Raw genomic sequence first — 23,496 nt, 5'->3', positions numbered from 1 at the left:
TGTGTGCTTTTTATGTCTTATCCAGTAAAAAAAACTGCCAGGCACAGATTGTATTGCAGGCAAGGTACACTTCCACCAGATGCCACATGTACAACATTAAGGAAAGAGCTCTTATGATAATAAAGGTGGTGTAGTGTTTTTATGATAATAAGGGTGGTGTAGTGTTGACTTAAACTGACAGAGAAGAGAGCAGTCTAATTATGGAAGCAGCTCTTACTTTACCTCTGAAAAATTTGGAACTGTACCTGACAGAAATTCAGCTTTCTGGTTTAAAAAATGCAATAAATGCACATTTTTTCAAGGAAAACTTTTTAAAATTTTTTTTTCAAATGACCTCAAACATATTCTTTTGCATTTGTATTATTTTATTGATGATATTTACCTTCTTTTTCATCAATTTAAAATGGGTTTTCTGAAGTTTTCAAAGGTATCTATATCTTCATTTAGGGTTAAGGGCCCAAACTAGGGTTAGGGTTAGGGTTAGGGTTATGAAAACGGTAAGTCTGACGGTAAATGCGAGTTCACGGCTGTGTTCAGCAGCTTGAAGAACGGTTAGTACACAGGTTTGTTAATGATTTTGAATGAGCCACACATTTTCTATAGTAACATGTGTACCTATGGCCATTAAAGCTGTCTTGAGTCTCCTTCCCTGTGTGGAGGAAGAGGAGGACTGTGTGTCTTTGGGGAGGGGGGGTCTGCGGTGGGGGACCGGGGGGGGGGGGGGGGGGCGGGTGCTGCGGTGGCCGAGCGGGGGGACCCGCCCACTCTGCGCTCATGACGAGCTTCTCCTCCTGTACGGCAGGCCCACGCGGGACAGCGAGGATGACGATGATGAAGAGCGGAAAGGTAAAGGCTGCACTCTGCAGTACCAGTATGCTCTGGTGCGCGTTCTGACCCACTTCGTGGCCGAGCCGGCGGACCCGGGCGGAGAGCTGGTCTACATGCTGGGGGCGGACTGGCAGGCTGACATCACCGACCTGGTCCTGGACTTCTTCAAGGTGGAGGACCCACGCATCGCCCGACTGCTGGACGGCCGAGTGCTGATGGGCAGGGACCTGGGCATCACCACCATACAGGTGAGTTTAAAACTCCTCCCCTCCTGGGAAACTCCGCCCACCACCATACAGGTGCGTTTAAAACTCCTCCCCTCCTGGGAAACTCCGCCCACCACCATACAGGTGAGTTTAAAACTCCTCCCCTCCTGGGAAACTCCACCCACCACCATAAAGGGGCACACTTTACAGGGCCTGACATTAGTGCACACTTTACAGGGCCTGACATTAGTGCACACTTTACAGGGCCTGACATTAGTGCACACTTTACAGGACCTGACATTAGTGCACACTTTACAGGGCCTGACATTAGTGCACACTTTACAGGACCTGACATTAGTGCACACTTTACAGGGCCTGACATTAGTGCACATTTTACAGAGGCTGACATTAGTGCCCCTTAGGCACGGTATGCAGTCATAAAGCGAAACACAGGCATGGATCATCTCTGTCTTGATTGGACAGTTATTTTCAGGAAGAGTTTGGCTATAATGGCCAGGGGCTGATTCAGACTCCACTGATGCCGTTGGACACAGCCAGTTTACCTGAAAGCAAGGCGAACGTCAGCTCGGTGGGATGCTAACGGGCGCACAGTTTGTTCTTTTGTAAATGTGTTCCGGATGTGGGGCGATTACCTGCCTGTCGGCATGGTGACAGGCGCTGTCCTGTGCGCTAACGAGCTCAGCGCGCGAGCGAAGGTGCGCGGGCAGGCGGAGACACGTCCGGCCGCGTCTGACGGACATTATTTGCGTTCCTGCGATGTGCTTATGTCGCTGCTCGGTAATTAAATTGCGCGTCTGGTTGAAGGAGCCGCGGGATGCCCGGGACCCACGGGGGCTGCTGTGGCAGTTTAATTGAAATTCGAGGAGGGATTTACAGTTCTGTCCCGTGACACCACCGCTGCACTGATTCTCATTTTTTGACGTTTCAATTTCTCCCTCTCTGCTGGGAAGTCCCTCTGTGTCACTCAACATGTGGCTGAGCAGTGCATCTTGGGAGTGCTTTTCCATAAGGCCATGTTCACTCAGGGCTTCCTCTGTGTGGCTTACCTAAGCTCTGTTTACCTGTGTGGCCGGGTGCTGATTGGATAAGACATGAGACACACATCTGCCAGGAGATACACAGGGACGAAAGAGTCACACACACACGCACACACACACACATGCACACACATGCACACGTGTGCTTGAGGCTCAGTAAAGGGGTAGTGGATGTGAGAGTGGATGTGTTTGAGGCTCACTAAAGGGGCAGTAGATGTGTTTGAGGCTCAGTAAAGGGGTAGTAGATGTGAGAGTGGATGTGTTTGAGGCTCAGTAAAGGGGTAGTGGATGTGAGAGTGGATGTGTTTGAGGCTCAGTAAAGGGGTAGTGGATGTGAGAGTGGATGTGTTTGAGGCTCAGTAAAGGGGTAGTGGATGTGAGAGTGGATGTGTTTGGGGCTCAGTAAAGGGGTCGTGGATGTGATAGTCGCTGATGAACTGAAGATGGATACTGGCTCTCCTCAGGTGCTGTCGCCTCTCTCGGACTCTATCCTGGCAGAGAAGACGGTGACGGTGTTGGATGACAAGGTGACCATCACAGATCTGGGGGTGCAGCTGGTGGCAGGGCTTAGCCTCTCCCTACAGGCCAGCCCCAGCAACAGCCGGGCTATCGTTGCCACGGCAACAGCACAAGACCTGCTGCATTCCCCAAAACAGGTGAGAGAGCACCCGGGGAGTGGGGCGTGTCTGTAGTACTCTATACATGGGGAGTTTGATATGAGTTTGAAATGCTGAATACGAAAGAGGAATAGAATGAGTGTGGCCAAACTGAGGCAATCCTGGTGTCATCTGCAGTGTGTTAAATTCACACTGAACCCTGGGCACATTTATAGCTGCTCAGGGAGCATCATGTTGGAATCTAAAAATGTTTTTATTATTTAAATAAACTTTTACATGAGCATTTATCAAGTTTAAAAAAAGAAAAAATAAACTTATGCAAGGTCTCCCCTTTGGGTTAGGGCAGAACATAGACATTCATAATTTGAATGTTCATACGTAAAAAGTTTTTTTTTTGGGGTTGTATTACTGATTAGCTTTAGGTAAGAGGGGTTGCTGGTGTATCTGTGGCCATTTTGAATTTCCAGGGTGTAACTCTCAGAGCTGACCTCAGAGTTGTGTAACTCTCAGCTCTGACCTCAGAGGTGTGTAACTCTCAGAGCTGACCTTAGAAGTGTGTAACTCTCAGAGCTGACCTCAGAGGTGTGTAACTCTCAGAGCTGACCTCTGAGTTGTGTAACTCTCAGAGCTGACCTCAGAGGTGTGTAACTCTCAGAGCTGACCTCAGAGGTGTGTAACTCTCAGAGCTGACCTCATAGGTGTGTAACTCTCAGAGCTGACCTCAGAGGTGTGTAACTCTCAGAGCTGACCTCATAGGTGTGTAACTCTCAGAGCTGACCTCAGAGGTGTGTAACTCTCAGAGCTGACCTCAGAGGTGTGTAACTCTCAGAGCTGACCTCAGAGGTGTGTAACTCTCAGAGCTGACCTCAGAGGTGTGTAACTCTCAGAGCTGACCTCAGAGGTGTGTAACTCTCAGAGCTGACCTCAGAGGTGTGTAACTCTCAGAGCTGACCTCAGAGGTGTGTAACTCTCAGAGCTGACAGAAAGGGCAGCTTAGCCAGCTCCACACAGGGAGGCCTGCGCTTAAAGGCTTCAGCAGAGACACTTCACAGTGTCAATGTGAATCAAACTGGAAACAGGATTGGCTGTCCTGGTATTCCATATATTAATGACGTTTCAGAATAAAAAAATTGCAATTGTTTTTAATATCTGACCAATTAATAAGAGATTTATGCTAGTTTTGTTTATAAATTAAAGGTGACGTAATAAAATATATAATACATATGCCTAGATATGTACATTTTCATTCAGATCAAATCTTAATATAGTTTTCTGAAGAATGAATGCGTTTTATCATTTCAAAGGTTTGGATCTGAAAGCAGGGTTGCTAGGGAACCACACATCACAACTGAATGGCTTTTTATTGCATATGGTTCATACAGATGGGTTATTTTCTCTATGAGAATGTTTTCATGTTGTTGCGCACGCTTTTAAAACTTTTGCACTAGTTAATATTAGCAGCAGTAGTAGAATTTCACATTATTTAGACAAAACATGCATTTCTCTAGTTCATTTGTTTTCTGTTTTTGATTTGTTTTATTGTTTATTCTTTCATTTATGTAGAAGGATGGAAGTTATGTCCAATACACAGGTTTAATATGCAGGTTTAATTGCATTTTCCAAAGGGTTTAGCTGTAAGAGTATAACCTGAATATTCTTTTCCTCTTAGCATGAGAAATTAAGTATTTAAGGGAAGTATTTATGTTAACAAGACATATTACAGCTCCCCCATGGTATTGTATCAGTATCAAATATCAAATTAAGGAAAGTTGGCCTGATGGAAACTTTTTATTTCTTATTTTTCTTTTTATTTCCTGCGAACATCAAGCTGCATGTGCCACAACACGGAGGCATGTGAATTCACATGAACTTGCAAAAGCGTATTGTGCAGAATACTCAGGCAGAGCTGAGGCGTATTGTGCAGAATACTCAGGCAGAGCTGAGGCGTATTGTGCAGAATACTCAGGCAGAGCTGAGGCGTATTGTGCAGAATACTCAGGCAGAGCTGAGGCGTATTGCGCAGAATACTCAGGCAGAGCTGAGGCGTATTGTGCAGAATACTCTGACAGAGCTGAAGCGTATTGTGCAGAATACTCAGACAGTGCTGAGTGCTCTTTTGGTGGAGTGACGTCATGTGTGTTTTGGTTTTTCTGCAGGATGCCATCATCAGTGTCTGGATCCAGTTCAGCGATGGCTCCGTTACCCCCCTGAATATTTATGACCCCAAAGACTTCAGCCTGACCGCCACCTCGCTGGACCAAAGCATCGTTTCCGTGTATCAGGAGCACCCGCTGAAGTGGCCGGTGGTGGTGGCGGAGGGGGAGGGGCAGGGGCCCTTAGTCCGGGTGGAGATGGTGATCTCCGAGGCCTGCCAGAAGTCCAAGAGGAAGAGCGTCCTGGCGTGGGGCACTGGGAGCGTGCGGGTGAAGTTTGGGCAGAACGACGTGGAGCAGCGGGGCTCGGGGCAGGAGGACGGGGAGGGGGGCGGCGCTCTGGATAACAGCACCAGCGAGCGGCGGCTGAAGGGGCCGGAGCAGGACGGCGAGCAGGGGGGGGGCTGGAAGTACAACAGCGCTGCGTCCGACCGCGAGGAGGGGGCCATGAGGAAGGTCAGCACCACCACCAAAACCACCATCACCAGCCGGGCCAAGCCGGGTGCTGGGGGCCCCAACGCCCCCCCGGGCTTCACCAGCTTCCCCGCCCAGGTGGAGCTCCCTGGGGGGGCCGAGAGCGACCTTTCCCAGGCCGCGCGTGGGCTGTCTGACCTGGAGATCGGCATGTACGCCCTGCTGGGGGTCTTCTGCCTGGCCATCCTCGTCTTCCTCATCAACTGCATCACCTTCGCCTTCCGGTACCGCCACAAGCAGCTGCCGGCGCTGGAGCAGGGCAACCTGAACCACGCCCACGACTGGGTGTGGCTGGGCAACGAGGCGGAGCTCCTGGAGCACCACACCGAGGCCCCGCCCCACGGGGATGAGTGCACCACCATCATTGACCGCGGCGAGGCTTACGAGGAGAGCAAATACCTGCTGAACGGGGGCACCCAGAAGAGCAGTCAGGGCTCCATGCACTGCTCCCCCGACCTGGGACCCTGCAATGGCCAGGACCCCAAAACCACACCCCTCAACAACTCCCCCAGCGCCAAGCGCAAGCGCGTCAAGTTCACCTCCTTCGCCACCATCCTACCCGACGAAGGTGGCCCCTACACCAACTCCATCCTCATCGGCAACGAGGACGACATCAAGTGGGTCTGTCAGGACATGGACCTGAGCCAATCAGCTGAAATCAGAACCTACATGGAGAGGCTACAGGACAATCTGTGAGAGGAGGGGACGGGACACAGGATTTTAACTCACCTATAATGCCTTTGGACCTGCTAGGAAGAGGTGGATGCTGGGGTGGGGAACAGGAGGATGCTGGGAGATGGGTTGGGGAACAGGAGGATGCTGGGAGGTGGAGTGGGGAACAGGAGGATGCTGGGAGATGGGGTGGGGAACAGGAGGATGCTGGGAGGTGGAGTGGGGAACAGGAGGATATTGGGAGGTGGGGTGGGGGACAGGAGCATGCTGGGAGGTGGAGTGGAGAACAGGAGGATGCTGGGAGATGGGGTGGGGAACAGGAGGATGCTGGGAGGTGGAGTGGTGAACAGGAGGATGCTGGGAGGTGGAGTGGGGAACAGGAGCATGCTGGGAGGTGGAGTGGGGAACAGGAGGATGCTGGGAGTGGGAGTGGGGAACAGGAGCATGCTGAGAGGTGGAGTGGGGAACAGGAGGATGCTGGGAGAGAGGATAAGAGAGAGGGAAGGGTTAGGGTTAGGGTTAAATCCCAGGGTGCAAACAGAACTGTTCTGCATTGGACATCTTTCCAGGAGAAGAGAGAGTAATAAAGGAATTAAAACAGAAAGACATTATAGCTAAAGAGGGATTAAGCAAACTTCAGTGGAGAGCGGCTCAGAATAAAGGCTGGAAATGGGTGACAGGCAGGAGGCAGCGTTTTGCTCAACCTTTGAGTTCTGCTTTTGTTTAATATGTTTTATTTCTTCTCTCACGCCCTCAGAGAGAGCAGGGAGAGTGTGTGGGAGTGTATGTGCTTTCAGCAGCCCTGCTGTAGTCCGGGGCTAAATGCCCATTTAATGTACAGAGAAACACAGTGTCACATGTCACTCACAGCTCTCAGTCCTGGGCACTGCTTCTGCTGCTCCCCGGGGATTGGTCCCTCTCTTTTCTGATGATGAGATTTCTCCTTACCCCCCCCCCCCTCCACATAGATGTTTTGTAACTCCCTACATACATGCACAACCAATAGTGGAATCTGTCCATAGCAAAGGTCAAAGGTCAGCTTTACTCAAGTTCATTGTCTTTGGGTGACAGTAGATCAGCTGGAATAGCGATGGTGTCAGCAGTGGGATCTTCTCCAGTGGGAACTGAAAATGGGACGAGATGAAATCGGGGGGGGAGGGGGGGAGGCGTGTGCGAAGGAGAGACCCGTCTGTGTCCCGGCTGCTTCCCCTCATTGTTACATGTACAGTAAAGCCCTCGTTTTTGGGAGGGGCTGTGTTCACTGGGATATCTGCTCCCCAGTGCCCAGCAACGGGGGCAGAGCTGGGACAGGAGACTGCAGAACTCACCATGCTCTGGGTTAGCCCCCCCAGCCTGGCCAAAGACACTGGAGCAATACGCACAGGCTGGCTCTGCCCTCCAGAACAAAAATGGACACGACCTCTGACCTGCGACCATGGGCCCCGACGGTGTGACCATGTGACCTCACAGTGTGACCATGTGACTTGATGGTTTGACGATGTGACCTACTGGTGTGACCATATGGTTCTCGGAGAGATAAAATAGGATTCATATTTCCTGAGCTCCCTCCATTTTCTGTGAACACAATTTTCAAAGACACTGTACAAATGGTCAACTACACGGTCGACTACTCATGTCTGTCATTACCGTGCGAATGTGTTTCTTCTCCTGTTGTGAAGATGTACATTTTTCTATCCTCTATTAAGTCTCTGAGCCTCATGCTTTTTATCGTGTTCTTTGGGTTTTTTTCCTTTATTTGGTAGAACATGCTGTTCACAACCAAGGATATCCCCTCCTCTAAGCTCAGGTGAACACATACAGTAAATACGTCCAGTTTGCATTATAGATTGTAAGAATGTAATATTTATTTATAAATATAATACAAAAATGTTGTAAATAAAAAGGCTTCAATCTGCTTGTTAATAAAGCAAGTCACTGCTAATAGTGTCCATTTTGTACATATGCTGATCCAGTGAAGTCATGAGATACTGTGTCTCCTGACTGCCCTGTCCATCTACCATGTCACAGTAAATGTTGACCTGTTGTACAACTTGTGTCCTAAGTCATAATATATTTTTAGAAAATAGCCAGTAGTTATTGATTTTTATGATATTGTCTCTGATTTTAGATTCAGGTCCTAACCAATTTTAAAATGCTGACACTAGAACTCACTGGTGAAGCTCATATGTTCTCCATGGCATGTTTGATATAGTTTGATTTGAATATTTTTAAAGAGCATATTTAAAAAATGAGTCTGATTTTTTAAAACACAATGCATCAGAATATGATGCAAACGCACATGGTGTGGTCACGCCAGTCTTATCTCCTGTGATATCACAATTCCAATGACCACCCCAGCATAACCTCCTGTGACAGCACTATTCTGATGATGATGTGAACACTATCTTCTATGACATCACTATTTTTTATTATGATATGTTCATTTTCTCCTGTGCTGGGTCCAGTATTAGCCCAGGCTCAGAGTTTAAAGGTATGTAATGTGTTACCTGAACAGCCATAGGAAGGAAGCAGAGCTTCAGGGGGAGTGAGTTCTTACTGTCTGGGGGAATGCAATATGAGCCTTTTAAAAGGGGTTCGATGCACTTTCTGTGCTTCAAACCTTTCTGTTTTAATCAACTCCTGGATGTCTTTATTTTATGACATACTTTTTTATAATGTAATTTTGTGTTTGAAATGTAAGGGTGTGTGGACCTGGAGAACTTGACGTGTGTGTATATAAATGCAGAAATGTCCCCTAAATGCTGGTCCTTGTCATTTCCAGTGTCCTGCATTGCTGCTCAGTTGTGTGTTTCCCCTCTGAAATGGGGGCGCACGCTCAGCGTGTCGGCGGCTGCTTCATGACCGGTGTCAGAGAAGCCTTGGTGTTCCCCTTAAAAGCACATTTCAGTGGGCTGTAGGGAAGGGCTGCATGCTGTCAACACCCCTGTGGGCCCCGCCCATCAGCCACACAAGTACACTGGGAATGCTTTTAAACTCCGCCCTCCCTGTGTCCCCCCACCCATCAGCCACACAAGTACACTGGGAATGCTTTTAATGAGAACTCTTCTCACCAATGTATCGTCAACCCACACCAAGATTCACTGCCCAGGTCTGCTGCTATGGCTCCCAACATGGCTCCTCAACATCTAAACCCAGACCTGGAAACGTGGCAGACTCCAGGCAGGGAGCTGTACTTTGGCAGTAATTCAGTCTACTGACAAATTGAGAAAAAAACTGTGTTTAAGAACCTTGAAAAGTGACAAATTTAAAAATATTCACACAAAAGGATAATTTGGACTAACAATACGTTATGAAAGCAGTGATTGAAATATAAAGTATGAGAAAGTGGAGGTATATTCTTTTGAAGTAGTGGTTATTTTTATTTTGGGAGTGCATGGGCTTGTTTTATCGAGCAGAGTGAGCAGAACTGGGGCTGGTGTTAAACATGCATTTCTGCACTGGTGCTGAAACAGTAATGGCTGCATTAGTGCTCCTTTGGAGAGCAGCATTTCCACGTCTCCATTAAGCTAAATGTGCACGCCATGCAGTGCTTCTGCCTGGTAGATGAAAACATTTGGCTTTAGAGGGCTATCAAGGCAAACAATGCTCTTTACAGAATGAGACGACTGCCTTTTATAGGAAGAAATGGGTAATGTTGTTTGTAGATGAACATTTTTAATCAGACAGCAGGCATGTCAGTGGCACGATGGTATATTGAAGCCAAAGTCATAAAGTCATTTTTATGTCATCCAGCAGGAAATGGCTTCATAGAAAGGCTAATTCAAGCAGAAAATACTTTGTTTCTTATCGTCGCCTCGCTGTTCTTTTCCAGTGAAGGAAGGCGACGCTCCTGCTTGCCGTAAACTGCCTCCTTTTCCCTTTTAAACAAATTCCATTCCAATTTAGTGGCTTCCATTAACATGCGTTTCCTTGCCATGTTGATTTACCGCGGTTATCAAATACATATTGCCAACGAAGTGAGACATGCAACCTTTCATTTTCAAACCATCGCCTTCCAAATTCGACATGGTACATTAACAAGAGAAATGACTGCCCTGACGAAGCTGGGAGCCGGGCTGTATCTTCAAATGGCATTTTGCTTTCATTTAGCTTTCATTACTACGCGCTGCCTTGGTTAGTGATGCAGGCTGCTGGCCGCAGACAGATGCCAGGTGACTGGTGTGCCTTTTCAAAGTCAAACGGCAGACAGCCAAAGCTTGAAATTAATGGTTAACCTATGGACCAGTGCGCCTGTGTCCCCGTTCCCTGGGAGCGCATGCCATTTCTCAAAGCGCTAAAAGAATAACTTACCAGGCGCTGTTGTTTCCGGAATGTAAAAGCAACATTTATCACGGAGCGGCAAGGCAGCGTTCATCCCAGCCAGCGCGGGTCTGAGCGCCATGGAGCTGGAAGCAGACCCAAATACCTTTAATTCCAGAGCCGGCGCCCCCTGCAGCTCTCCCGTGTAAGGCACCTCTAAATGAATGCGCTCATTGTAAATCCGGACCGTTATCCCCAGCACTAGCAGCCGAAAGAGAGGAGTCTGGGTGTGTTTTTGGACTTCGCCATCAGTGCTAGTGCTATAGAGACAGGCTTTCCTGGTGAAGGCTATAATATAATATAATATAATATAATATATAAAGACATTATTTATTAAGTAAGCCGCGTCCATCCCTCCAGAAGAGGGTAGAAGGGTGTAGATTGTCACCTATACCAGGTAACATAGAACATAGATGGATGAATTTAATAGATAATCAAATTCATACAGGAATGTGCATTAATATTCACTGTTGTGCAATAGATGCATGCATGCATTGTGGGGTGTCTGCTTTAGACTGTGGGGTATTTCAGTGTGAATTGTTGCCATTGGTTAAAATGCATTTGTGAGTTTCAGGAGGTGACTGACAGCCCAGAGACTCAGCTGAGCTCAGAGGTGAGAGCGCCCCGTCTGTGCCCCGTCTGTGCCCCGTCTGCAGTTCGTCTGTGCCCCGTCTGTGCCCCGTCTGCAGCTCGTCTGCACTCAACTCCCTGTCTGCACGGTTCTGCGGCTGCACGGTTCTGCGGCTGCACGGTTCTGCTTGGCTGCACGGTTCTGCGGCTGCAGGGTTCTGCTTGGCTGCAGTCTGAGCTGAGATGCGGAGATGCGGAGATGAGCTGACGGACCCCAGAGAGACGCAGGTACTGCGCTGCTCCTCACTCTGCCCGACATGCGCACGCAGACACGCTGGAGATCAGCGGACCGAAGCAGGACCCGTCACACGCAGCGTTAGCCCCGCCCTCTGCTGCTGATTACATCACAGCCAGGCCTTCCACTGCAGACCCTCAGTCCAGGACGAGCTCCAGATGAGCTCCAGAATAGACACAGCAGTGTGTGAGCGAGAGAGTGCACATCTCACAGCGTGTGCACGTGAGTGAGAGAGTGCACATCTCACAGCGTGTGCACGTGAGTGAGAGAGTGCACATCTCACAGCGTGTGCACGTGAGTGAGAGAGTGCACATCTCACAGAGTGTGTGCGTGAAAAAAGAGTGCACATCTCACAGTGTGCACTAGGGATTAGTGTCATTTAGATCAAAATAAATTATTCAAAATAAAGAGCTAATGCCAACATTAAAGGATGTCATTTTTATTGCAAAGGCAAAGAATTTGAATAACTGAATTGTTTTCTTTAATTAAATAGTTTGGACCAATGGCTTTTGGTCCAACAGGACAATTCACACTGAACTACAGCACCTGTATGAGCTGACTGTTTAAAGCCTTTAAACCAAGAAGTCCTTTAATCCAGGATGTGACCGTTGAAACTGAAGGTGGAATTATATTTGCTGTTCATTTTCTGCAGTACCTGGGGTGTCTTTAATTCTTAAGCTGGCAGTTGCTCTGTGAGTATGCAGCAGTTACTGGTCCCAGTAGGCAGGTAACTGCTCTTGTATATTTTCAAAAAACTGCTTACAAAGCAAGTCGTCTTGATTTCATTATCTTTAGCAAGCGTATGCCTCCTGTCATTCTTAAAGACCTGGGAATGTTTAAAATGATGTTCACTAAACAGAGTCTGGGTTCAATCGACTTTTATCCCTGACCCCTGGCTTGGAACTAAATATGAGTGTCAATTTTTTATTCATACTCCCTGTTTGGTGAGTTCATTTTTGTGATTTCTGAGCTTCATAAAACTCTTGTGTTTATTAGTTACTTCAGTTAATTCATTAATTAGTGTCTGACTCTCTCACACACACAGGCACACACTCACACACTCATACACACACACACACATTTGAAGGCCTTAATGGGAGATTGCAGGTGTGGTTTGTGACTATTAGGGGGGGTCTGGAAATACATTATTAGCAGTTCCTCCATTTTTGCCTGATAAACAGCTTCCACCCCCCCAAAAACCCCAAATCTAAAAACTGCACCCTTCCACTGCACTCCCGCCTTCACCAGTGCAGTGCCCCCCCCCTAAAGACTGCCCCCCAGCAGCCGGTTATTCCTGCAGCCGGTTGATGAGAGTCTGTTCTGAGCGTTCGCTCATTTCATCTTCCTAAATGACTCCCCATCCATTTATCCTCCCTCCCCACTTATTTAATGAAGGCTGTATATTTTTAGTTCGACAGCACAGGAATCTGGAGAGAGAGAGAGAGATGGAAAGGGAGAGTGGGATAGGGAGGGAGAGAGAGAGGGAGGGAGGGAAAGGGATAGAGAGAGGGGAGAGGGAGTACGGCTGTGGGTGGTATGTGTGTGTTTGAGGGGGGGGGGTTTACAGGGACTTCTTGCTGGCATGTGGGCAGCTGAATATTTCAAATTAGCCGCAATATGAGTTATTAGGCTTCACAATCGTAGTCATATTTCTGCCACCTCTCCCTCCAAACATGATATTATTATTGTGTGTTATTTTGTTTAAATTAAATGAGGGATATTGACACAGCAGTTCTAGAAAAAGTTAAGGCAGTTGGACCAGCACAGCGATTAATGAGAGAGTATCCCAATGGTCAGACATTCAGACATATGCCAAGTCTTTTTTTCTATGTGGAGTGCTTATAATGTTCCTATATATATATATATATATATATATATATACATGCACACACACACACATTCGCACACACGCACACGCACACACTAACACACACACACGCACACACTCCCTCTCACACGCACACACACACACACGCACACACACGCACACACACGCACACACACACGCACACACACACGGGTGCAGGACTCAGGATGGGCTCTGTGGTAGGGTTGTGAATTGGTTATTCTGCTGGGTGTCAGTGCAGGCTCGGGCGGGCCTGTCTCTGCCCAGCTCTATTGATTACTCTTTGTATGGAAATGGTGTTGCTCTGTAATGCCTCACCTTCAGCAGCCCCTCGGCATTATGGAAAGGCTATCTGTGCCCTTCAGAAGCAGGAATTTAGCAGAGTCTGTGTCCAAGGCTATCCGTGTCCACAGAGAACTATTTAGAGTATTATTCTCCTGTAAACCTGTAAGACTATTTCGTGCGCCCTCCACTTCAGCCAGTTTCCCTTTAAACCTCTGTCCAATCACTAGACCTCTGTCAGACTCCTGAACGCTCCTCATGTAAACTGCTTTGTTTGCTGAACAATATATATTCTCATTCTCTAAAAAAGCTGCACAGTGCATCCTTAACCACCCAGCAAGCTTTATTTCATTCAAAACACGAGTAGCAAGGAAGATACATCACTCTTTAAAACGCGTGATATTATAAGCCACATTATATAACTCACAGAAATGTATCATTGTGTTAAGTATGAATACCTGGCTACTCAGAGCATTGGGTTATTGGTTGATTTATGGTGTAGCTGCGTGGTTATTGCATTATTGCTGTGAATGCATTAGCATGATGTTAGCGTGACTTCATGAGTTTTTGGCAGCTCCGGGGGGACTTGCGCTGATGGATGAGAGGCTGCCGTGGGACTGAGGGGCGTCGGGCGCGTCCCGGGCGAGGGCGGGGGGTTGGGGGGGGCAGGGGGGGCTGAGGACAAATGGGGCTTTAATGCTCAAAAGCCAATTGTTTTTCCCTCCTTCCTGAGGAAACCTCACAGAATTCAATTTGGTGGGAGCCTAACCTGGACAGGGCCGAGTTAGCTCTCCTGAGAACTGATGAGACCACTCCACACCACACACACATTCATTTCACCTCTCCTTTCTTCTGCTCCCCTCCTCTCCTCTCCTCTCCTCCCATCTTTCTCACATCTGCTCTTCTCTGCTTCCCTTTCTCCTGCTGTCCCTTTCTTCTATCCCTTTCCCGTCCCTCTCTCTTCTGCTCCCCCCCTACTGTTTCCCCCTCCTCTCCTCCTCTCCTCCTCTCTACTGTCCTGTCCTCTCCTCCCCTCCCCTCCCTCTCTCCTCCTCTCTGCTCTCCTCTCTTCTTTTTGCAGACTTCGCTGTCTAGTTGGTATCTCTGTTGTAAGGCTTGTTTCGTACAGAGAATACTTTGATCTACTTTTTCTCTCCCCTGTCACCGAATCCTTGGAATACAGGGATATGTGAAATAGATTAACAGGCCTGCCCAGCCAGAGTGAAAATTACTTTTCCATGCTTAGCTGAATGTTCATAAGAGCGTTTTGTTTTTGGGCTTCTCACTGTAAACCCTATTTACATTTGCTGCAGCACAGCAGTCAGACGTTATTTGTATCTATCACCGCTGTGGCCTGAGAGGCTTGATGTAGCAGAACAGCAGATCTGAGCCCAACTGTTTGCCCATTCCGGAAGCTTCCGCCGCTCGTTCGGGGACGTGTGCAGGCCCCCCGGCCCCCGGCTCATTACCGCACTCCGCTCTGGCGCTCGCTGCTACGGCGCCTCCGCTGGGCTTTTAATAACGCTCTGCATCCTAGCGCTGCACCGGGGGGGCGGCTCCTCACAGCCCGGGGCGGAGACCTGGGCTTGAACTCAGGGGCTGCGGGTTCACTTCCCAGAGGGGACATTGCTGTTGGGTTCTAGAGCAAACATCCTTAACGTGAAGTATTTCAGGAAATATTCCACTGCATTAGTGGAGCGTAAAATGTAAAAATGTAACGTGTAAGTTGATCTGGGTAAAAGCATGTGCATAATGTTTCAATGTAGATGAATCCCTGACCTGATATGTCCCCCTTTTAACTGATCTCCTATAGCTGGTTTAGCAGTAAAACATGCTGTCTCTCCTCGGTCTGAAACCGAAAGAATTTACTGTTCTCCAGCTTTTTATCTCCTCCATTCCTTAACAGTTCTTTTACGTTGTCATTTTAGTCTGTGACTTAACGCCACAAATTGCATCCAGTCTGTGACATATTTCAGGTTGTTTTGGAATAACACAGCATGTAGAGAACTTAGCTACACCCATTACATTAGATCTAAACTCAACCTTGGACCCCTGAATTTTCACGCTAGAAAATTTAACTTCAGAAAATTTCCAACTCATGGAAATCATGTTATCGTGCTGTTGTCAGTGTTTCTGCCAGCCTTGACAACAGCAGTATACTCCAATGAAATCTCACCACTGTGAGTCTGCTCCAATGAAATCTCACCACTGTGAGTCTGCTCCAATGAAATCTCACCACTGGGAGTCTGCTCTAATGAAATCTCACCACTGGGAGTCTGCTCCAATGAAATCTCACCACTGAGTCTGCTCCAATGAAATCTCACCACTGTGAGTCTGCTCCAATGAAATCTCACACAGCTGTGAGTCTGCTCCAATGAAATCTCACCACTGTGAGTCTTCTCCAATGACCATAAGACCCTAAGACCATAAGGCACTGGCCATACAGCACGGTCCGTGTGACCATAATGCTTCCTGAAAACAGTGTCTATATTGGTCCGAGACCCCCATCATACAGAGTTGCACCTGCGGAAGCCTTAAAAGCAGAGACATTCGGCTCATTTTCAGTCTCATCACGACCATCCTCAGTGCTGCTTTACCGCACATCCAGTCTTCTCAAGAGGCGGGAAGCAAACAGCTTAACAATTAATGTTTCCATTTGGGTTACAGCTGATTATTATTGTTATTATTTTCCATTTGCGACTTAACTCTGTGCTTCTCATAAATTATTGTTATTTTTCTAATTCCGGAGAAGCACAGTGAGAACATTGTGTTTCCTTGCATGGATTCTTGGACGAATGGAAGAAATGCACAGTTCCGAGGTCACTTACATAATAATTTATATTCTGCTGCCCAAGGCCTCATCAGAGAAAAAACACCATTTATATGTAGAGGCTGTTGCCTATTTTTTGTGCATCAGGAGGATTTGATTTTTAACTAAAAGTTTTCTATTGATAAACTCGTAAATTGGCCCTTTATGGTCCTATTATTACCGAGAGCCAGAGCCCTTTTTACTTAAACTAATTAAGGCCGGACAGATAAGGCCACATAAAAGCGGAGGTATAAACCATGCGCTCCGAGCTTTATACTGCTGAGCCTTTCAGGAGCAGAGAGGGATCCCATTTTAAAATGCAGCCGTGCTCGTAAATCTCTTGATGATATTTTGGCATGGCCGGCTGATAAGACTGAAAAGATGGGATGTTGGTTTAGTGTCATTTTAAAAGAAGCTTTCTTTTCTTGTTTTTCATTGCATCTTTTTCTGAATGTGTGTGCCTCATATTGTTCCATTTCTTTGACAAATATAAAATGTCATTAAGTCATTTGCATCCATCTGAAAGCATTGCAGGTTCTGAATACGCTATGCAATAATCCACACTCACAAACCAAACGCTGTTATTGACTGTTCTATTTGTTACATACTTGCACAGGCACACACACACACACACACACTCTCTCTCTCTCTCTCTCTCACTGTCACACACATTCTCTTTTTCTCTCACACACACACACACACTATCTCTCTCTCTCACACACATACACACCCACACACAAAATCTCTCTCACACATGCACACACACACACACACACACACACACACACACACACACACTCACACTCTCTCTCTCTCTCTCTCACTGTCTCACACACATACTCTTTCTCTCTCACACACACAAAATCTCTCTCACACATGCACACACACACACACACACACACACACCTAATGTTAGTAGGTTTTGACTGTGACCCTGAGTCCTAGCAGTGCAGCTAATGGAGGTGACTGGACTGTGTAATCCCTGTTATTATTGTCTGTGCAAACATGACAGCAGAAATGCTCTGTGTCAGCAGAATGTCCTTCTATTGACACACGGCTCCATTTTCAGATGATCAAATGAAGGGAGGTTTTAAGGGGTGTTAGAAGAGGTGTTAAGGGGTGCTAGGGCTGTTGTCACTGTGCAGGACTTGACCCGTTTGCTTTCTGTCTTAGATCAGTGAGATGACCTCATTCACGAACACAAAGCGTTCTTCTCTATCCTGAAGTGATGAGTCAGTACCAGCAATCAAAGCCCATTCAGGAGAGATTTTTCTTTGATTATTATTTGATGAGAATGCACACTCATATTTTCTGTACAATAATGCAAAACGCTTTGGTATATTTAATAGATTTTTCTGGGATTTGGAGGTGAGTGTTTTTCTGAATGATAGCAGGAAGTCTATTAATAAAACAAGTTCTGAGAGAGAAACAGCGGCACTGAACCTCACAAGCTGCCCCTCCCACTTACTTTCTGCCCCTCCTGCTGGCTTTCTGCCCCTCCCGCTGGCTTTATGCCCCTCCCGCTGGCTTTCAGCCCCTCCCACTGGCTTTATTACATTACATTACATTATAGGCATTTAGCTGACGCTCTTATCCAGAGCGACTTACAACAGTGTAACCAAACTCAGGATCAAGTCCACTTAAGTCCATTGAACAAAATGCAGATAAAAAGCCTTTACTATGATAGCATACATTAAGGAGAAACAAGATAGTCTGAACCAAAAAATTTTTTTTGTGCTTTTTATGCCCCGCCCACTGGCTTTCTTCCCCTCCCACTGACTTTCAGCCCCTCCCATTGGCTTTCTGCCCCTCCCGCTGACTTTCAGCCCTTCCCACTGGCTTTCTGCCCCTCCCACTGATTTTATGCTCCTCCCACTGGTTTTATGCCCCTCCCACTGTTTTTTTTCTTTAGGCCTGTTAAAAAAGACAATGAACACATAACCGTCTTTATCAGATAATTCTAAACATTACATTTATTTGGCAGACGCTTTTATCCAGTAGGCCTAAGATGGTGGCCGCTGAGGCTCGTTTGGTGGGATTGCTCCATCAGAAAGCATTATCCGCACGGGGGGAGTGCGGAGTACCTGAGCCACACACCACGCTCACACCTGCAGCTCATTAAACCTGCCCACAGCTGGACTGCCCCAGTGTTCCATGGGACTGAAAGGCCCCCCGTAAAGAACACACCTGAGAGGGATTAAGGTGTGACTGATTCTCCTGAGCGTGTTCTTTACGGGGGTGTAACTGCGGCTTGTGACCAGAACTGCCTGTTTCAGACATCACTCAGTGCAATACAGTCACTGCAGTCACCTTGGCTACTTTGCAAAAGCAAAGTAATTTACCTGAAGAGCCATGCAGTGTTGGATACTATAGTCACACGAAGCAGAACAGAAATATCCATCTTACTCCTCAGATGAGAGAACTAAAAAACTGAGCCGACAAACATTCTCATGGTCATCGTAGGTGTTCCTCAGGCCTTCAGAGATAAACTGTATGAAGCACTTCTGTCCATGGCATGTACCTCAGCATCTGACAACTAACAGAAACTGTGTGTGCATGTGTCTGTAGGTGTGTATCTGCATGTGTGTGTGGGTATGTGTGTGTGTGCGTGTGTGTGTGCGTGCCTGTGTGCGTGTGTCTGTAGGTGTGTATCTGTGTGTGTGTGGGTGTGTGTGTGCCTGTGTGTGTGCGTGTGTGTGTGTGTGCGTACGTGCGTGCCTGTGTCTGTGTGCCTATGTGTGTGTGTGTGTGTGCGTGTGTGTGTGTGTTCTGTGTCTCAGTGCTTTCCCCTCCAGCAGAGAGACAGGTATGAAAGGCAGGTGATGAGGTGTCTCCTGTTGGCCTGATGTTTAAGGTTAGCTGGCCTGTCAGGCATGTTATCAGTGACAGGAGAATGTTTGAAGTCCGCTGATCTCTGGATGATTCTCCAGCATGTCTGGGCCTCGGCTTAGATTACCCACAAGGCTTTGTGCCCACTTTACTCTAAATGACTTGCGACACTGTGGATTTCAGTCATAATATTAATCATTCAGCTGCAGTCCACACATTGTAAGCACTATACTAGTAGCTGCAGTTTTCAAAGGTGGCAACACAAAACATAAAGAACCAAATGCTTTTGATGAAAGTTTGACAGAAAGGCACTATATTTCTGGCCTAATGAGGTGTCTCCAGTCCTGTTGTGTCTCCAGTTTCACTGGGTGTTTTGCTTGTTTAGAAAAGCAAGAACATTTTACAGCGCTGTCCTGGGCTGTTACTGGCCGCTGGGAGAGAGATGATGAATCTGTGGGCCGTTCAGGGAGCGGCTAGCTCTTATCTCCTGGGTTTGATGTGCCCCCCCCCCCTCCCCGATGTGGAGAGAGCCACTGGGCTACAGGAGAGAGAGGCTGGGCTGCAGGAGAGAGAGAGGCTGGGTTGCAGGAGAGAGAGGCTGGGCTGACAGGAGAGAGAGAGAGGCTGGGCTGCAGGAGAGAGAGGCTGGGCTACAGGAGAGAGAGAGAGAGGCTGGGCTGCAGGAGAGAGAGAGAGGCTGGGCTGCAGGAGAGAGAGGAGGCTGGGCTGCAGGAGAGAGAGGCTGGGCTGCAGGAGAGAGAGGCTGGGCTGCAGGGAGAGAGAGGGCTGGGCTGCAGGAGAGAGAGGCTGGGCTGCAGGAGAGAGAGAGAGAGGCTGGGCTGCAGAGAGAGAGAGCTAGGTGGGCTGCAGGAGAGAGAGAGAGAGCTGGGCTGCAGGAGAGAGAGAGAGAGGCTGGGCTACAGGAGAGAGGAGGCTGGGAGCAGAGAGAGAGAGGCTGGGCTACAGGAGAGAGAGGCTGGGCTGCAGGAGAGAGAGGGCTGGGCTGCAGGAGAGAGAGAGAGAGGCTGGGCTACAGGAGAGAGGCTGGGCTGCAGGAGAGAGAGAGAGAGGCTGGGCTACAGGAGAGAGGCTGGGCTGCAGGAGAGAGAGAGAGAGGCTGGGCTGCAGGAGAGAGAGGCTGGGCTGCAGGAGAGAGAGGCTGGGCTGCAGGAGAGAGAGAGAGAGGCTGGGCTGCAGGAGAGAGAGAGAGAGGCTGGGCTGCAGGAGAGAGAGGCTGGGCTGCAGGAGAGAGAGGCTGGGCTGCAGGAGAGAGAGGCTGGGCTGCAGGAGAGAGAGGCTGGGCTGCAGGAGAGAGGCTGGGCTGCAGGAGCCTCCCCCTGTGCAGTGATAAGAGACCTGCCTGACTCCTCTCCTCAGCTCGGTCTCTAAGGCAGGAGGGGCCTGTGGGCCAGCGCCCCAGCCCCATTCAGGACTCATTCTTACTGCCGCTGACTAATGGAGACCCTAACAATGGCCCCCCGAGCACTATCGAGCCGCAGAGCCAGGAGCCCCACCAGCGCCACCCCCCGCACAACCCCCCCAGTGCCACTTCCCAGCATTCCCCCAGCGTCCCCTCCAGTGCCCCCCCCCCCAGCGTCCCCCCAGCCCTCCCCCCCCCCACCCCAGCGTCCCCCCCCAGCCCCTCTCCCCCCCCCCCACGTCCCCCCCCCAGCGCCCCCCCCCCCAGTGCCCCCCCCAGCGCCTGCTCGATATGTAATCCGAGGGGAGAAAGGAGGCTGGGTGTGGGCTGAGTGAATTAATGAGCCGTCTTTTTAACACTTTAATCAATGCTTGATTAATATTTATTCATTTTCCTCTTGCAGGAAGGCCATTGTAATGGGATGAGTCTCCTGTTTCCTCCTGGGATTGATTATCTGTGCTCAGCAAGCGTATGGCACCTGTACCCCCCCGTCCCCCCGTCCCCTCATCCCCATGGGGTCAGGCTTCTGACCCTTTGTGCTATCAGCTGATGTTGTCTAATACACATACAATGCAGCAGCTCATCTGCAGCTCTGCAATCCTTCCTTCAGCACAAAAGCAGAAGAGGAAAAACATTAGTCCTCATTTCTCAGTCATGTATATGTGTGTACTACATGTGTAATGAACACATTTTTACGAATATTTTAAGATGAATCCATTTCTTCTTTGGTAGAATTTGATCTTTGGTGAACACTAAGTTTACAAGAGCCTCAGGCTACATATCTAACACCATTCCATTATTATGAAAGTCTACAATTGTCAGATTTGCAGAATTGTCAGACTGTCAGACAGTTGTTAAATTGATGACTCTGAAAATGATCTGGGCCTCTGGGTCTCTGGGTCTCTGATCTCTGGATCTCTGGGTCTCTGGGTCTCTGATCTCTGGATCGCTGTGTCTCTGGGTCTCTGGATCTCTGGTTCTCTGGGTCTCTGATCTCTGGGTCTCTGATCTCTGGATCTGTGGATCTCTGGGACTTGGGGACTTGGGGTCTCTGGGTCTCTGGTTCTTGGGGTCTTGGGGTCTTGGGGTCTCTGGGTCTCTGGGTCTCTGATCTCTGGGTCTCTGATCTCTGGGTCTCTGATCTCTGGATCTCTGGATCTCTGGGTCTCTGATCTCTGGATCTCTGGATCTCTGGGTCTCTGATCTCTGGGTCTCTGATCTCTGGATCTCTGGGTCTCTGATCTCTGCATCTGTGGATCTCTGGGTCTTGGGGTCTTGGGGTCTCTGGGTCTCTGGGTCTTGGGGACTTGGGGTCTCTGGGTCTCTGGTTCTTGGGGTCTTGGGGTCTTGGGGTCTCTGGCATGCTCTTGGTGTGATAGTCACTGTGGAGCCCGGTCGAGTGGAAGATTAATACCTGAGGGACAATGGAGGCTATTCCTCTGCATCGATCATCCACTGTAATAATAATAATAATGATAAATTATTATTAGCAGATGTTGCAGTTGAAAATGTTACCTTTAACTTCTACATTAAAGCAAATGAAATGCAGTTCAACTGGCCCCTGTCGGGTGCAGCCCTTCCTCTGGCAGTACCACCTGTCTGCTGCCTCATTATTTTTTGCCTTCAAGCTTCAAATCAAATCATTTTTCTTTACCTGCGTTGGATTTGGCAAGACCGCTATTACTGCGTCTGTAATGTCTTTCGCGGCTGGACTGGACACTCCAGCTCTTCCACTTATAAAACTAATTCCTTTTCTTGCATCCACCTCGGTCAGAAGTCTTCTGATTTCTGAAGCTGAGAAGTTCTTTTTCTTGGTTGTCCTTTTAGTGCCATAATTACTGCAGATACTCAGCCTTCAAGCAAAGTCTACCCCTCAGACATGCATCCTGATATTGGATTTTAATGGTGTGTATTTGTGTTAATAACAGATTATGTGCACACACCTGTAATTTAAATTTAACTGGGATTTATTGTCATACGTACAAGAGTAAGAACAGGAACGGCTGTTTACTTAAATTTAATGATTCTGGCATTTCTGTTTCAGCAAGAACTAATATTATCTACATAAATAAATTGCTCCTCAATATAGGAGAATGGCGTGTTTTAGTGCGAGATGTAGGGATGGCAGGAGGAGAACAGAGGGCAGGGGAGCAGTGCTGATGTGTAGCTGTCGTGTCTGCCCTCAGGCCAGATGTAGACAAACCCCTGCGCTTTGAGAACAGCTGGCAGCCTTCAGGTGAAGGTTCCGCTCCGACGTTCCTGTGCAGCTGATTAATCCCGTGACCTTGGGGTGTCGGAGACCTGAAAACTGTTTGAAGATTTAAAGATTAGCGAGGCTTTTTACCTCTGGCCAGTTTTAATAGACCAGCTTTATAGCGGTGTGACACATTTATTGGAGCGGCAGACGCAGACGGGGGGATGGGGGGGTGTTGTATATAAAATGTGACCCAGGTGAAACCTCCTTTCTCACTCTCACACCTCCTTACCCAGTCTCTCTGTCTGCGGCCAGATCTAAGTGACAAATAATGGCCTGATTTATTTCTGGGATTAAAAACAGCCCCTCCTGTAGAGGTCTTCCCCAAAGTGGTAAATGCTCCTGCCAGACCTCCTTCAGCTGATGATTTTTAAATGCATTTTCATCCATGTGAGGAATAAAAAATGGGCAAATTTCTAATCACTACTAAGTTTGGAAAAATTGTTTATGGTCAGATTTAGGGTAGGACTAGTGTTAGGGCTAGGAACAGAATACATATTTTGGTTCAGTTAGGATCAGGGTCATAGGGAAAGGGTTAAAAGTGTTAGTCAGTGAAATTGAATTTTTTCCACTTTTGGGATATAATGCAATAGCCTAATGTATTTAAATATTTTTTGGTGATATATATTTTTCAAAATAAAGGAATGAGGGAAAAGGGTTAATGTGTTTGTTTTTGGTTTTCAGATGGCCCGAATGCCTGCTTTTCAGGCACAAGACTACAGTATAATTAATTTTAATATTTTTCAGTGAAATACATTTTTAAGAAAGGAAAATGTAATTATGTCATCTGTTCATTCTATTCAGACAGATGTGAAATCATCTGATAAAATAACAACAGTGAAAGAAATGAATGAAAGACATAG

The 23,496-nt window shown here is 47.9% G+C and overlaps 1 protein-coding gene across 2 annotated transcripts in view; it reads left to right on the top strand.

Moving 5' to 3' along the window:
• si:dkey-215k6.1 (transmembrane protein 132C) overlaps window positions 1-8,768 on the top strand; it is a 152,530-nt gene extending 143,762 nt beyond the window's left edge. For both annotated transcript variants that reach the window (XM_064353256.1, XM_064353257.1), the window contains exons 7-9: window positions 803-1,076; window positions 2,557-2,748; window positions 4,866-8,768. In XM_064353256.1, the coding sequence (XP_064209326.1) occupies window positions 803-1,076; window positions 2,557-2,748; window positions 4,866-6,032 (1,633 nt within the window). In that variant the 3' untranslated portion in view covers window positions 6,033-8,768. The remainder of the gene's footprint in view (window positions 1-802; window positions 1,077-2,556; window positions 2,749-4,865) is intronic.
• Window positions 8,769-23,496: the final 14,728 nt, after the last annotated feature.

This window comes from Anguilla rostrata, chromosome 10 (genome assembly GCF_018555375.3).
Source record: "Anguilla rostrata isolate EN2019 chromosome 10, ASM1855537v3, whole genome shotgun sequence".
NCBI lineage: Eukaryota > Metazoa > Chordata > Actinopteri > Anguilliformes > Anguillidae > Anguilla > Anguilla rostrata.
The sequence above is the reverse complement of the archived record's forward strand: the minus strand, read 5'-3'. Positions and strand labels throughout refer to the sequence as shown.